We start from the raw sequence: 14,195 nt of genomic DNA, 5'->3' as shown, positions 1-14,195 counted from the left end.
GACACACCTGCTGGACAGAAGTTAAGCTCCTTTTCCCTGCCTCTCCGCCTCCCAGTCAGGCAGGACTCAGTCTGTCCATCTGGGAGGGGGTCTTCAGAGACCCCATCCACAATTTTATCATCCCAAACACTGGCTTCTTGGGCGTTCAGGTGGGTATATCACAGCTTTCCACAGCTGCTCTTCTTGTAAGCTTCCATCTTGCTCTCATTCGGACTCCAGGTTTGCCTTTTCGTACATGTCCCAGCCAAGCTTGCACTTGCTCTGATCTCTTCCCCTCCTCGAACCTTGCACACATGCCGGGCTCCCCAACTGCTTCTGCCCCATAGCTACTGTGGCCCTCACCACCAGAAAACTGATGTACAAAAGAGCCTAGGTAACTGAAGAGTGGGCCTAGCCCACCGGTCTATCCAATGGTTTTTAACCCTGAGCTGGAGGAGTCATTCCTGAAGGCAAGAAATATACAGGAAGGGGGAGGAGGAGGAGGAGGTTGGGAGGTGAGGAACTGATCTCACAGAGATGAAAGGTTAGCTTTAGCTGGGAAGTCACTTATAGGAAAATAAGAACCTGGAGTGAAGTGACTTCACCTCCATCCTTTTACAGGAGAAAATCTATGAATCACCATCCTGCTCTCAAAGGATAGATCAAGATGGGCAGAGTGGATAGGAGGACTAGAATGGACTTCTGGGAAATCAGGCTCAAGAACCAAATAAAGCACTAAAATGGGAGTTGGGCCTCCTTCTCAGCCTAGCTGGCTTCTTGGGGCTGTGTACTTCCCAGGAAGTTGGCTGCCAGCTTGGCCTGACTGCTTAGCTGTGAGCCCCAGCAAAGACATGCGAATACGGAGGGCAGCTCTGGCACTTGGGACCCTCTCAGGGCCAGTGTCTCAGTTCCATAACACCTCATATGCAGTGGTCTCTTGCAAAGTGGACAAAGTAGGAGGTCACAGAGGCAGGTGTCAGGGAGAACCTGAAATAGTGGACCCAGGAGTTCTGGGTGGAAGCTGGCATTCAAGTGCTGCCCTCTAGTGAGGGGCTGGTGGAACTCTATGTCAATCTTCCAGGTCACTGTCATCTAAGCAACAATCTGGTTCTGTGGGAGGGAGTTCCCTCCCAGGGACCCTGTGCCCTGTGATCAGATGTGTCTTCCTTGAAGCTCTTCCCTTACCAGGTTCACAAAGTACTTGGTAATGAGTCATAGTCATGGAAACCGAAAGATGAGTTTTCTGGGATCCTGGATGGGACGGGATGGATGTGGGGAAAGGAAAGGAAAGGGCGAGAAATTGGAGGTTTGACAAAGAGCCAGAGGAATCAGAATAGAGGAAAGGGGCACTACTCTGGGTTCTGGTTTGGTCCCTCCATTATCCTGCCAGTCAGTCTCTTTCTTTTCTTCTCTCTTTTTCTTTCTTCCTGGAACATAACTAGCTGAAACACACAATGCCTTTTCTTTTTCCATCCAAAAGCATAATCTGATCTCCACCCCTAGAGTAATGTTCTCTTAAATCTGCTGTTAAGAGATGGGAGTCTGGATTCCTTCACCCAGGTACCCCACCCTGATTCCCCGCAGCACAGGAAAGCTGGCAAGGTGTGAGGACTGCTCCAGTCTAGATGTGCAACAGCTTTGTGCCAACACATGGGTGTCCTTGCTGGGAGTGTGGGGAGCAGGGCCCCTACCGACAAGACCCACCAGGGATCCCCAGGTCACCCTCAGTATGTTCCCCCAGGCTGGAGTGCAGAAGAAATAAAAGGAAGAGGAGATGCAGAGTCCTTTCAGGTAAATGGAATGACACCTGGTCCTGCCATACACACAGTCCCTACCCCAGGGCCCAGCCCAGGGCTCCAAACTGAGCACCAAATTGTTTAAGAATCACAGCCAGCCTCCTCCACTCAGCCCCTCTATGTCCATCCTGCTGTGGCCGGCCCCCAGGTCAATAATGAAGCCTGCTTATTGCCCGTTCCCGGGTGACTTCCAGGGCTGGTCCCCCTGACCGCTTGCGGCTGCGTTTGAGCTTGCACAAGTCCTTGTCAAAAACCTCCCCGGAGCGCAGTGCTGACACCAGGTCGTCGAACTCGCCTCCCTCCTCCAGTGTGCTGCCGGCCAGGACCTTCCGTTGCCGCTGCCACCGCTCCCGCTCCCTCTGCTCCTTAAGCTGGGGGTGGGGGTGGGGGGGTGGAGATGAAGAGTAAGAGACTGAGGGCAGAGCTGCTACTCACAACCCAGTGAGAAACGAATGCCCTGGGATGGGTAGCAGCTCACCCTGGAGAGTACACATGTTACTATGCTTGAGGACCTGGGCTCAAGGCTCTGGTCCCCACCTGCAGGGGGAAGCTTCAGGAGTGGTGGAGCAGTGATATAGGTGTCTCACTGTCTCTCTCCTACCCAGTGCTCACTCACAGGCTCTATGTGGTGATACTGGTGTTCTTCTGCAAGGTCCACTTTCTTCCTTCCCCACCTCATGCTGCTCTTTTCCCTTCAGGCAGAGAGCACCATGCTCTCTCCTTGGCGAGGCTGATACTTGCTACCCCGTGCTCCTAGCACACACCCAGCCATGCCCTCCCCTAACTTCACTCCACTGAGCCTCCCCTCACCATGGCCTCCATGCGTGCCCGCCTCTCCTCCTCCTCCTTCCTTTTCCTCATGGTCTCCAGATCCTGCCGGGCCTCTGAAAAGGCCTGTAGGAACGTGTCAAAGATGCCAAAGAATTCATCAGGCTGCATCTTGCTGTCATGCTCCCCGAAGTGTGTCAAGGCCCTGGAGAACTGCAGGGGCAAGGAAGGTCAGTAGGTGCCAACCCCTAGTGTAGTAGACTTAGCAACTGTGGGGGTCAGGGTGCCAAGCAGAGCCTGGGGACCTTTGACTTAGGAGGTGGGGCTAGAGTGGGGAGACGCTTCTTATCAGTGAACAAGAGACAAAACTGAAGAAGAGGGGTCAGATGGTGAGTCACCAGGTAGAGAGCACACATTACTATGAGTGAAGAGTAGTGAGTTCAAGCCCCCAGCCCCCACCTACAGAGGGGAGGTTTCACAAGCAGTGGAGCAGTACTACACTTGTCCCTCCTCCTTTTTCTCTTTCTCCTCCTCCTCCTTCTTCCCCCTCCCCCTCTCTCCTTTTCTACCACTGTTTCTCATAAATCCAAACAAATGACCATCAGAAATAGTAAGAGCTGTGCAGGTACCCAACCCCAGTGATAACCTTGCTGGCAGAAAGAAAAAGAAACCAGACTGAAGGGGAGATTGGGGCTACCATGCAGGAGACATGGGGCCCCAGGATGACTGACAGAGTTTGCCCAGAGCCACCTCTAGATCCACATAGGTGTGGAAGAAAGAGTTACAGAGCTTAGGTGAAATAAATAGTTGACCAGGCGGGAGAAGGTCAGATAGCTGACTTGGGTAGTGTGCTACTTTGCCGTGTATGCTACCCAGGTTTAAACCCAGCCCCAACACATTTAAGGAAGGTTTGGTGCTGTAGTCTCTTTCACTCTATCTGCCTCTCTGCCTCATCTGTCTCTACCTAAGAAAAAGAAACAATTCTTAGAGAATAATTAATTTAAAAAAATAACCCTATCTGCCTGTCAAGAATGCAACAGAACCTCAGAGATCATCTCATTAGTGGCCTACTTGACCTCTCTGCTCCTGTTTCCTCATCTGTAAAATGGGTAAATACTGGTGTCAGAAAAGTCATGATGTCTTCTTCTATGTAAAAAGGAGTCACTTTTTCTGATGACCCAAGAGAACCTACTCCATAGCACTGTAGGGCCTAAGCTTGTTAAAAACTACATGCAGTGGGGGATGGGTGGGGGCGCACCTGGTTGAGCGCATGTTAGTGCTTCAGGACTGGGATTGAGCCCCCGGTACCCACTTGCAGGGGGACAGCTTTGTGAGTGGCAAAGCAGTGTTACAGATGTATTTCTGTCTCTCTCCCCATCATCCCTTTCCCTCCCAATTTCTGGCTGTCTCTATCCAATGAATAAATAAAGATAATTAAAAAATTTTAAAAGAAAAGCTATACACAGTGCTAGCTCTGAAGATATATGCTTTTGAGGCTGCCCTCACTAATTCAGCCCAGTAAGTGGCCTCTCAGGTATTGTTTCCCCAAGAGTGTTTCATGGGCAACAGCATGGGCTTCTGCTGGGAAATTGGTTAGAAAACTAGACCTCAGTCCTCAGTCCAGATCTGCAGAAGCACCCACATTTTCATAATACCCCTACAGATGGAGTTCACATGCCTGCAAATGTATGAAGCATGAAGAAACAAAGCAACAGAAGCCCCAAAGTAAGATCCAGAGACAGGATTCCAAACCAACTCTGTCCAGCATGGCTGGGCAACCTTGGGCAGGTTACTTAACCTCTCTGGATCTCTGTGCACATAGATGATAAATAACCTCTCAGTACACCCATATGATAGGTGGTAAGCTCAATCCCATAGATCAGTTTGTGTAGTAACTGACACCTGTTATATGAACCATGCTCCATACAACAGAGTTATGACAACTTTTCCTGTAGGGGTAAGGAAACAGTATTTCTGGAAAGCACTATTACGCCTGGTCTATAAGAATGGATAAAGGGACTATGTCTCCATGAAACTCAGGTTGGAGAGGAGTGCGGGTTGGATTTGGCTACGACATGGGACACCCTTACCTTGTCCCTGGCCTCGCTGAGCTGGTCCTCCAGTTCTGAGAAGCTGAAGCTGGAGACAGTGATGAAGTCACTCATGACCGGGACAAACTTGTCACTGGGTTCCCTCATATGGTGTTTCTGATATTCTAGCTCCTAAGGGAGGAGAAGGAAGTGCTGGCCAGACTAGAGCCAGGAGAAGAGGCAAGGAGAATGGGAGAAACGGGACCACCCAAGCCATGACATTCTAAGGTTGTGAGAATCACCACCTGGTGCACCCTCCTAAGCCTTCCCCTTGCCCACCATTGCCTTCTTTGTTTTCTAGATCTTTGCTGCATGAAGTGTTGTCTGAAAACAGCAGCTGGTGGCGATGTTGGTTTTAAGAAACAGACTTGCAAACCCCACCCCAGACTCTTTAATAAGAGACTGACTGCATTTCAAAAAGGCCCTCAGGTGATTCCTGTGCAGAATAAAGTCTGAGGTGAATTTATCAATCTCCTAGTTGACAGGGGATGGACTGATCCCTTGGGCCACACTTTGGATAATGATTTCACATCCTATAAAACTGGAAATAGCCCCTTGGCCTCTGCCATAGTTAAGACTGAAATGCTCTTTCTCATTTTTAAGCTCAGTCTCTAAGCCTCTTCTTCCCTGAACCTCCATATTTACCCACATCACACCACAAAACACCATACCACACCACACCACACCACAAAACACCATACCACACCACAACACAACACACCACACCACACACAATGAAGAACAAGATGGGAAGGGCCTCTAGTTCCTAGGCATGGGGGACAATGGATGAGTGAGTTCCCATACTGAGCCATACCATCTGAGAAATGCTCAGGGTAAGAGTGGTGACCATAGTCCTAAATCCCCAGTAAAGAGTCTCTAGGTTCCTCCTTGGCCCACATGGAGAGGAAATACAAGGATCCTCTAAGAACAACTGTCTCCAATGGTGTACTATATGCTACCTGTCCCTATATGACTTCCAGGGAAATCTGGATCCTTTTCTCTATTCACTTGAAGCAAACTTAAGCACATTGTGGAAGATTAATAGTTCATTACATACCACTAGCTAAAAGACATACTGAAGAGTGAATGGATACAGTCTCAGACAGAGAGGGGATGTCCCCTCTTCAAGAGTCTAAATTTAAGCCCCAGACAATCCAGTCATTCATTCTTAAGGGTTGGCAAAGTTGTAGGTACTCTGTCAATTGTCTTATGGCCAACCAAGAGCTTTGGGTCACAGAAACACATCACCTGGCACATGCTGCCTGGGTTCTAGTACCTGGCCCAGTGACAGGCAGTCACAAAGCCAAGTGGCACTATGACAACATCCCCTCCCCCACCCATAGAGGAAAGGGTGATGTACTCACCACCTCAACAGCTCTCAGCCCCTTTCTGAGGTTGCCCACCTCCTTCTCCAACTCTGCCAGGCTGTGGGGGGACATGGAGAGAGGGGAGCTTAGGGTTATTCAGGGATGGAGGCATACAAAACATAATGACTTGAGGAGTCACTCGCCAATGCAGGGTAAGAACCTGGAGCTATTAACACATGGCCTAGGGAAATGACCTTTCCTCCTCACTGTCTGTGCATCTATCAAATCACATTCTATAGATCCTTCCAGATCAGAAACATCTTGCCGTGTATTAGAAAGTTTCGCAAACCCAGCCTCTGCTTTGATTTGTTTGGCACCACCAGGTAATAATGATAAGCTTTTAACACACCGCCTTGCATGCTAGCAGTACTTGCTGCACACTAACCTTTTATTGTTGCATCTCTGCCTTGATTGGCAGTGTTGCCATTGCACTACAAGTGTTCAGATCTGCTTTCTTTCTTTCTTTCTTTTCTTCTTCTTCTTCTTATTTTTAACAATATTTTATTTATTATTTATTGGAGAGAGATAGTGAGAAACCATGAGGGAATGGGAAGATAGGGAGAGAGAGAGAAGGACACCTACAACAATACTTTACTTCTTGCAAAGCTTCCTTCCCTCTACAAGTGAGGACTGGAAGTTTGAGCCTGGGTCCTTGGGCATTGCTACATGTGCCCTCAACCGGGTGCACCACCACATGATCCCTCTGACTTCTCTGTCGACAGCAGAAACCTTTGGTGTCCCACCTGTACCTCCATGGCAATCACAGCCATGACTTTCAACCATGTGAGCACCTTTTCTGGAGGCCAGAGTTATGCCCTGCCCAGACCACTCAGCCAGTGACTGGCAGGAGATGGTATATGATGTTACAGTTCTTTACCCCTCCACTCTCATACATGGAATAAGTGTCTTGCCCTGTCCCCTGGGGTTCTCTGGTGAGTTTAAGCTCAAATTACCTATTGTGGTAACTGGCTTAAGAATGCCCCATTCTTAATGCCCCTGACTCATTTTCCCACTCCCTACTGGTGTTTTCTGGGAGTTAGCTCTGAAATAAGGATTTGAAAGCAAATAGTTATCTCTGTTTCATTCTCCCAGAAGCAGATACTGAGCCACTGCCCATCCCTACCCACTTCAGGGTAACCCCGAGGAGGACACGGAGATAAGAGGAGACAGGATCACAAGAAGAAAGCTTTAAAAGGACCCCCTCACTTGACTTTGGCAGCTTCAGGAAGGTGCTGTAGTTCAGAGGGCAGGTTCAGGATGTCAGGGAAGTGCTTCTCCAGGATCATGATCAGATAATGCAGCAGAGAGATGTTTCTGTGGGTGGAAGTCAGGACAGGGGTAAAGATCAGAGCAACTGGGGAGAGGGAGCAGGCAGAAACTAGAGTGGGGGACTAGGGGGAGAGGTGACACAGGGATTTGGAAATGGAGGAAGAGGGGTAAAGGCAAGAAGTGGGGCAGGACAGGGGAGAGGGACACTTAGGATACAGAAGGGGCTCCTTCTACCTGTCAGTGCTGGACTTGGTATCAGCGATCTTGTTGAGGCTGGCCACCCGGAAGCCATAGGCACCCCCACGCTGCCCTTTGTTCATAAAGTTGCCAATGGCGAGAACAACTTCCAGCATCTGCATTAGGCGCTTGCTGCGGATCAGCTCCTGAGAGGCCAGCAGGATGGCTGGGAGGGAAAGAACAGATCAGAGTCCTTGTACAGACAGAGAAGGTGCTACCACAAAGTCCAGAAAAGGGGATCAAGCAGCTTTAACTCTCACAGAGGGAGGAAGAGACACCTGCAGCACTCTTGCACAGCTCATGAGGCTTCTCTCTGCAGGTAAGGACCAGGGACTTGACCCCAAGTCCTTGCACATAGTAACAGTGTGTGCTTTATTGGATGAGTCACCACCCAGTCCCTAAAATATGCTTTTAGTTATTAAATGTGGTGATAAGACCAAGTCACTCTGTGATCTTTTGTTTATGTCATTCCTCAAGATACTTTTTTTTTCTTTATTGGGGGATTAATGGTTTATAGTTAACAGTGAAACATAGTAGTTTGTACATGTGTAACATTTCTGTTTTCCACGTAACCATCTAAGTCCCCCAGGTCCTCATCTACCATCATGCTCTAGGACCTGAACCACCCACCCCAGAGTCTTTTACTTTGGTGCAGTACAAAAGTTCAAGCTCTGCTTTGTGTTTTCCCTTCTGTTCTTAATTTTCAACTTCTGTCTATATGGGAGATCATCCTTCTCTTTCTAACTTATCTCACTTAACTCAAGCAACTTTCAAGATGAAGTGAAGAAGGTGAATTTACTCCCTCACGATATTTCTCTAAAGGTAAGTAAGAAGCATTTGAAAGCATAGAAGTCTGCAGAAATCTTCAAAAATCTATAGAACATGAAAATCAATGTTTATAAATAGCATCTGAAGTTGAAGATATGTATATTGATAACCTAAATAGTATTATAATCTCTTGATGGATATCTGAATGGCTTCTAGTTGTTTCTTTCCTTAGGTTACAAATAGATTGACTAAATTATAGAATAAGTACACAACAAGTACAGCAAAAACTTATTCACACTATATTCTGTCTGTATAATATTCAAGGCAGACAACTGTAATCTAGAAACCTAAATTGTTGTTACCTTTAAAGAGGAGGGGAGGGGTGATGTTTGAGAGGACACATGAGGAAGGATTCTGGGGGGTAGGAGGGAGGTGGAAAGTTTCCATTCCCTAACTTGTGTGTTAACTGCACAGGTGAATTCACTTTATGACTCACTGTGTAGGATGCTGATTTATGTACTTTTCATATGTGATTATCAACTAGATGTTTCCTTTGAAAACAACTTATGAAAGTTTTGGGCAACTTACACAGGTAGCAATAGCTTTCTAAGGTTGATATGCTATCTCAACATTTGCTGTAGCATCCTAAAAAATGCTAAAATGTTGGCAAAATAGAAGATGACAAGAGTTCAAAAGAAATAAGTGTAAATGGGAAAACTCCCATTTGCAATGCAGACATTTTAGATATATTCATCAAAATAATATATCCATGAATATATTCATAAGAATGTTTACATTTGAAACCATATTCATCTTGACGACATTCAGCAAATGTATTCATAATGAGAAAATCGGTAAATTTGGTATATTCAGCAGTGAGCATATTCATAAAGAAGCATATTCAACAGGAACATGTTCATGCTAACATTCATAGAAGAAGTGGTAAATATGTTAAATTTGGTGAACTGGCTTTTGGCTCAGGAAGAGGGGCAGGTGGGGAGTGTTAATAGCTAATCATTCAGTTGGCATAAGCTGAACCTTAGCTTTTCCAAGGGATGTTTCCTAGGAGAATTGGAAGGAGGAATGTGAACCCCAACTTTTACATAAATCCCCTTCTCTACCCCATGTCAAATCTACTGACCTGATTCTATAAGATGCTACAGTTTTCTCCCAACTCCAGGAGGGGAGAGAACTCTAAGTCATTCTAGCATGGCAGCCATTGCTACAGCAGGGTGGTTAATAAATTAACTAACTAGACAGAGACAGGAGAAAGAGAGAATGTGTGTGTGCATGTGTGTGTGTATAAAACTCCACAACACCAGTAGTTGGGCGGTAGCGCAGCAGGTTAAGTGCACATGGCGCTAAGCTCAAGGACTGGCATAAGGATCCCGGTTCAAGCCCCCGGCTCTCCACCTGCAGGGGAGTCGCTTCACAGGCGGTGAAGCAAGTCTGCAGGTGTCTGTCTTTTTCTCCCCGTCTGTCTTCCCCTCCTCTCTCCATTTCTCTCTGTCCTATCTAATCATGACGACATCGATAACAACAACAATAATAACTACAACAACAATAAAAACAACAAGGGCAACAAAAAGGGAAAATAAATAAATAAATAAAAAACCCACAACACCAAAGCTTCTATCAATGCCATTGGGACTGGGCTTTAACTTGAGTCACGCACATGGTAAAAGCAGCACACTCCCCAAGTGAGCTATTTTTCTGGCCCTCAGCAGGGATCTTGAGAGCAGGCAAGTATGAGACTGAGTCTCTATTGCAAGCTACTCTGATTGCATAGCTCCAAATGGCAATGACCCACATTTGCTCCACTGCCCAAAGGCAGTCTGCAATAGGACAAAGAAATTCTTGTGAAGGTATGAATTTACCTATCACTAGGGCAGCAACTATTGACATACCTTAGCCTATGATCCTGTAGATCTTGTCTTCTTCTCTCTCAGAATAAAAGGGATATGATCTGTGATCATAGTCACCCTGAAGCGTGTGTGTGTGTGTGTGTGTGTGTGTGTGTGTGTGTGTGTGTGTGTGTGTGTTTGTATCCAGATGACAGAAAAATCTGCCTCACATTGTCACATTGCTTTCCTGTCTCACTCCAGGCAAGGACACTCTCCAGACTAGACCTTCCAGAGAGTGCTGAACAACATTAGTATTCAGCAGAGGGAGACCATGCTCTGCCCCCAGCCTCAGCATCTTATACACAGGCTTTGTTGTCCCACCCCACTGAGCTCAACCTCCCAGCAATCGCTCCTGAGCTGCCCTCATGGGACAGCAGAGCAACTCACCATCCTGATCCCTAATCTTTCCCCCCAGCTCCCTGCCTAGTCATACTCTGTACCCCCCTCTCCTGGTAGTTCTGAGATTTTGCCCTTTTCAGAGTACTACTAATTCCAAGGGATGGAGTTAGAGGCACAAGCATCTGAATTCCAATCTCTGCTCCACCATTCACCACTCAACAGATCCCCACTTGAGAGATGAGAGAACAAGGTCTATCTACCCTTAGAGCTGATGTGAAGACCAGATGAGACCACAGTATTTCTTTCACACAGTTCTTGACACATGGTTCTCACTGAGTTATAAAGTTTCCATCTAGACAGGCCTGTATTTGAGTGGTTCCCAAACCCAGCAAATCAGATGCCTCTAGGATCACCCCCCCCACCCCCGCCCGCCAAATTTCTACTTTCTAAAGAAAATAATGTGCCCAGGGTTTAGTACCTCTGGAGCAGAACTCCAGCAAAGATTGGCGAGTTCAGTAAGTGTCTAGCATGGTTCTAGCTTTCCTTATCATCTTTTCAACATCTCTTCCCCATGCTGGCACAGATGTCAACAGAGCACTTACTTTAGAGAATCTGCCTGTTGAGACAGTAGTCTTTCTCCTTCTGTCTTTCTGTATCTTTCTATCTATAAATGTTGGCCCAGAGTGGTGAAGCCCTGGAGGTAATAATAACTACAGAGGAGTGTAGTGAGTAGCTAATGAGGTGGCTCAGCAGTACAATGCATGTTTGGTATACATAAGGCCCTGGGTTTGATTCCTGATCCCACATAAAAATGAGTGAACAAACCAAAAAGTATATCATAGACAGTGAAGTGGTACTTTGATTTCCCTCTCTATATGTATGTGTGTGTGTGTGTGTGTGTGTGTGTGTGTGTGTGTGTGTGTGTGTGTGAATAAAAGTGCAATGATCTAATTTAATCATAGTTTACATTTTTCCTTGAATTTGGTTTTCTGAGAAGATAGAAAGTAAGAAAGGAGTGTTCCTCTGATCCTGTGAGTCTCACCACAGGCCTCCTCAGATGGTGCTTCCCTCTAGGCTTCTTGAATGTCATCAGTCTTACCTTCCACTTTGGGCTTGGCCTCAGCCAGCCGCTCCTGGAACTTCTTCTTGAAGAAGAGGGCCTGCAGTCGTTGCTGGTAGTGGTCGATCCTAAGGACAGGGTGAGCTTCATTATGCGGCAGCATCCCTAGGCCAGCATCAGCCCAGCTCTAGCTGTCCGCATGGCCTGCCTACCCCCAGTCTCTCAGGCCCACCCACTGCCCACCTGCTCATCTCATAGAGGAATCGGTCTGCCCGGGCCATTCGCTCGATCTCATGCTTGTGCTCCTCCAGCAGGTCAATGTCACTTTTCTCAGGGATGAACTTGAGGAGCTGTGAAGGGGGAAATCAGAATCAGTCAGGATACTAATGAGAAGGTGATACGGGGGTACATATATCCAGTGCAAGGAAGTGTAAACACTGCCAGGTTCAAGATGGCGGGGGACCCTTAAAAAGGAGAGTCACCTTCTTGTGGATTCATTGGCATTTCACCTGTCCTGAAAGGACACCAGGACACTCAACTATAGATTTCTCTCTCACTTTCCTTCCTTTCTCCCTTCCTTACTCCCCTTCTCCCTCCTTCCTTCCCTCCCTCCCTTCCTTCCTTCCGCTTAAGTTAAAATATCAAGCTATAACATACATAAAATAAAGCACACTATTTTTTAATATTTATTTATTTATTCCCTTTTGTTGCCCTTGTTGTTTTATTATTGTAGTTGTTGGATAGGACAGAGAGAAATGGAGAGAGGAGGGGAAGGCAGAGAGGAGGAGAGAAAGACAGACACCTGCAGACCTGCTTCACAGCCTGTGAAGCGACTCCCCTGCAGGTGGGGAGCTGGGGGCTCGAACGGGGATCCTTACACTGGTCCTTGCACTTTGCGCCACGTGCGCTTAACTCGCTGTGCTACGGCCCGACTCCCAAAGTACACTATTTTAAAAAGTTTATATGTAGGGGCCTGGTGGGGGCAAACCCAGCATTGCAAGGCATGAGTATCCAGATTCAAGCTCCCAGTCCCCACTTGGAGCAGGGGAGTTTCACAAATGGTGAAGCAGTGATGTAAATGCCTCTCTTTCTCTCTCCTTTTCTATTTTCTCTATGTCTCTATCAGAAAAAGGAATTAAAAATTCACTGGGAGAGGTAGAATCTGAGCATCTCAGCAAAAGCTCTGGAGGCAAAAATAAGTAAGTGTGCATATAATAGTTTTTAAAACCAATTTTATTGAATGATAATTTATATAGAATAAAATGCACATACTCTATCAAGATGTTTTGACATAACTATCTGCCTTTTGATCTACCACCCATCCCTTTAGAAAGGTCTTCTACTTTCTTAGTATAACCTCTCAGCAAAATTCTATCATTTTACATTAGATTTGTGTGCATATATATTTGTTGTTTGTCATTTGGGCTTCACCACTCCCGACTGATTTTTCCAGCTAGAAAGAGAAAGAGGAGGGAGAAGACACCACAGCATTGGGGTTTCCTCCAATGTGGTTGGAGCTGTACTTGAACCTACAAAGCTGACACATTATCCATGTGAGCTACTTTGTTGGTACTGGTTTGCCTATTCTTGAGCTTCATATAAAAAGGACTCTGTTTGTATATATCCTCTGTGTTTGACTTCTTTCACTCTATGTTTTAGATTCAGCCATGTTATTAAGTATGGGTATTTTGTTTTTTTATTCATCGCTGACTAGTGGCCTATTCCATGAATACCAGAACCTATCTGTTAACTCTGCTATTGGTTGGACACTGGGTTGTTCCTATTAATTGCTTTCGATTGGGCACTTGGACTATACAATATAGGGGGCTATAAATGAAATTGTCATAGATATTTTTGTGTGTGCTAGTATTTATTTACTTATTTATAGTTTAACAGAGCACTGCACAGCTCTGGCTTATGGTTGTACTGGGAATTGAACCTGGAAGCTCAGAGCCTCTGACATGGAAGACTTTCCATAACCATTATGCTGTCTCCCCAGCCCTGTGTATATTTTTACAGTATATGTACTACTTTTTCCTGTGTGCATATTTAGGAGTAGAGAATGATAAGCACTAGGTACATGTCTAAGATTACATTTTTCATAAAATTGTTGCACCAAATGAGAATTTCAACTGCTTCTCATTCTTGACAACATTTGGTCTTTTATTGGTCTTTTAAATCTGAATGATTCTGATGGATCCATGGTGCTTCCCTCATTATGATTTACTCTGACACTGTTTTATGACTAATAGTATTGAAGGGATTTTTTCACAAGTATCTCCTCTATGCTTTCATTGTGCTGTCTCTCTAGCATTTTTCATGAAGCACTTGTTCTAGCTTTTTTGTTGTTGTTGTTGTTGCTGTTCATGCTTAACTGGACTGCTCACTACTTTCTCACAGATTCCAGAGTGCTTTGTTTTGAATGTGATGTCTTTGATAAATATCTAAGACAAATAGCTTCTAAAGTTTCGCTTATCTTTACTAGTGTAATAGTGCCTTTGGATAGTTCTTAATTGAAATAAAATCCTTCTGTTAGTGGTTTTACTGGGTGTTTGAAGGACATTAACATAATGAAGTGCAAGTAATTTGGAGAAGATAGAAGTCTGAGTCAATCTGAC

The 14,195-nt window shown here is 45.9% G+C and overlaps 1 protein-coding gene and 1 long non-coding RNA gene across 5 annotated transcripts in view; one reads left to right on the top strand and one right to left on the bottom strand.

Moving 5' to 3' along the window:
- Positions 1-1,756: 1,756 nt before the first annotated feature.
- Positions 1,757-14,195, bottom strand: part of DAAM2 (dishevelled associated activator of morphogenesis 2) — a 153,281-nt gene continuing 140,842 nt past the window's right edge. For all 4 annotated transcript variants that reach the window (XM_060189746.1, XM_016185878.2, XM_007517802.3 and 1 more), the window contains 8 exons: positions 11,821-11,927; positions 11,617-11,705; positions 7,504-7,672; positions 7,207-7,314; positions 5,998-6,058; positions 4,634-4,765; positions 2,586-2,756; positions 1,757-2,146 (listed from right to left, as the gene is read on the bottom strand). In XM_060189746.1, coding sequence (XP_060045729.1) covers positions 1,925-2,146; positions 2,586-2,756; positions 4,634-4,765; positions 5,998-6,058; positions 7,207-7,314; positions 7,504-7,672; positions 11,617-11,705; positions 11,821-11,927 — 1,059 coding nt within the window. In that variant the 3' untranslated portion in view covers positions 1,757-1,924. The remainder of the gene's footprint in view (positions 2,147-2,585; positions 2,757-4,633; positions 4,766-5,997; positions 6,059-7,206; positions 7,315-7,503; positions 7,673-11,616; positions 11,706-11,820; positions 11,928-14,195) is intronic.
- On the top strand, positions 2,669-6,329 carry LOC132538089 (uncharacterized). The gene is made up of 3 exons (XR_009549497.1): positions 2,669-2,773; positions 4,207-4,268; positions 4,935-6,329. It is a non-coding gene; the product is annotated as an uncharacterized LOC132538089 (long non-coding RNA).

The sequence above is a fragment of the Erinaceus europaeus genome, chromosome 4 (assembly GCF_950295315.1).
Source record: "Erinaceus europaeus chromosome 4, mEriEur2.1, whole genome shotgun sequence".
Taxonomy (NCBI): Eukaryota; Metazoa; Chordata; class Mammalia; order Eulipotyphla; family Erinaceidae; genus Erinaceus; species Erinaceus europaeus.
This window is presented reverse-complemented; position numbering and strand designations above follow the sequence as displayed.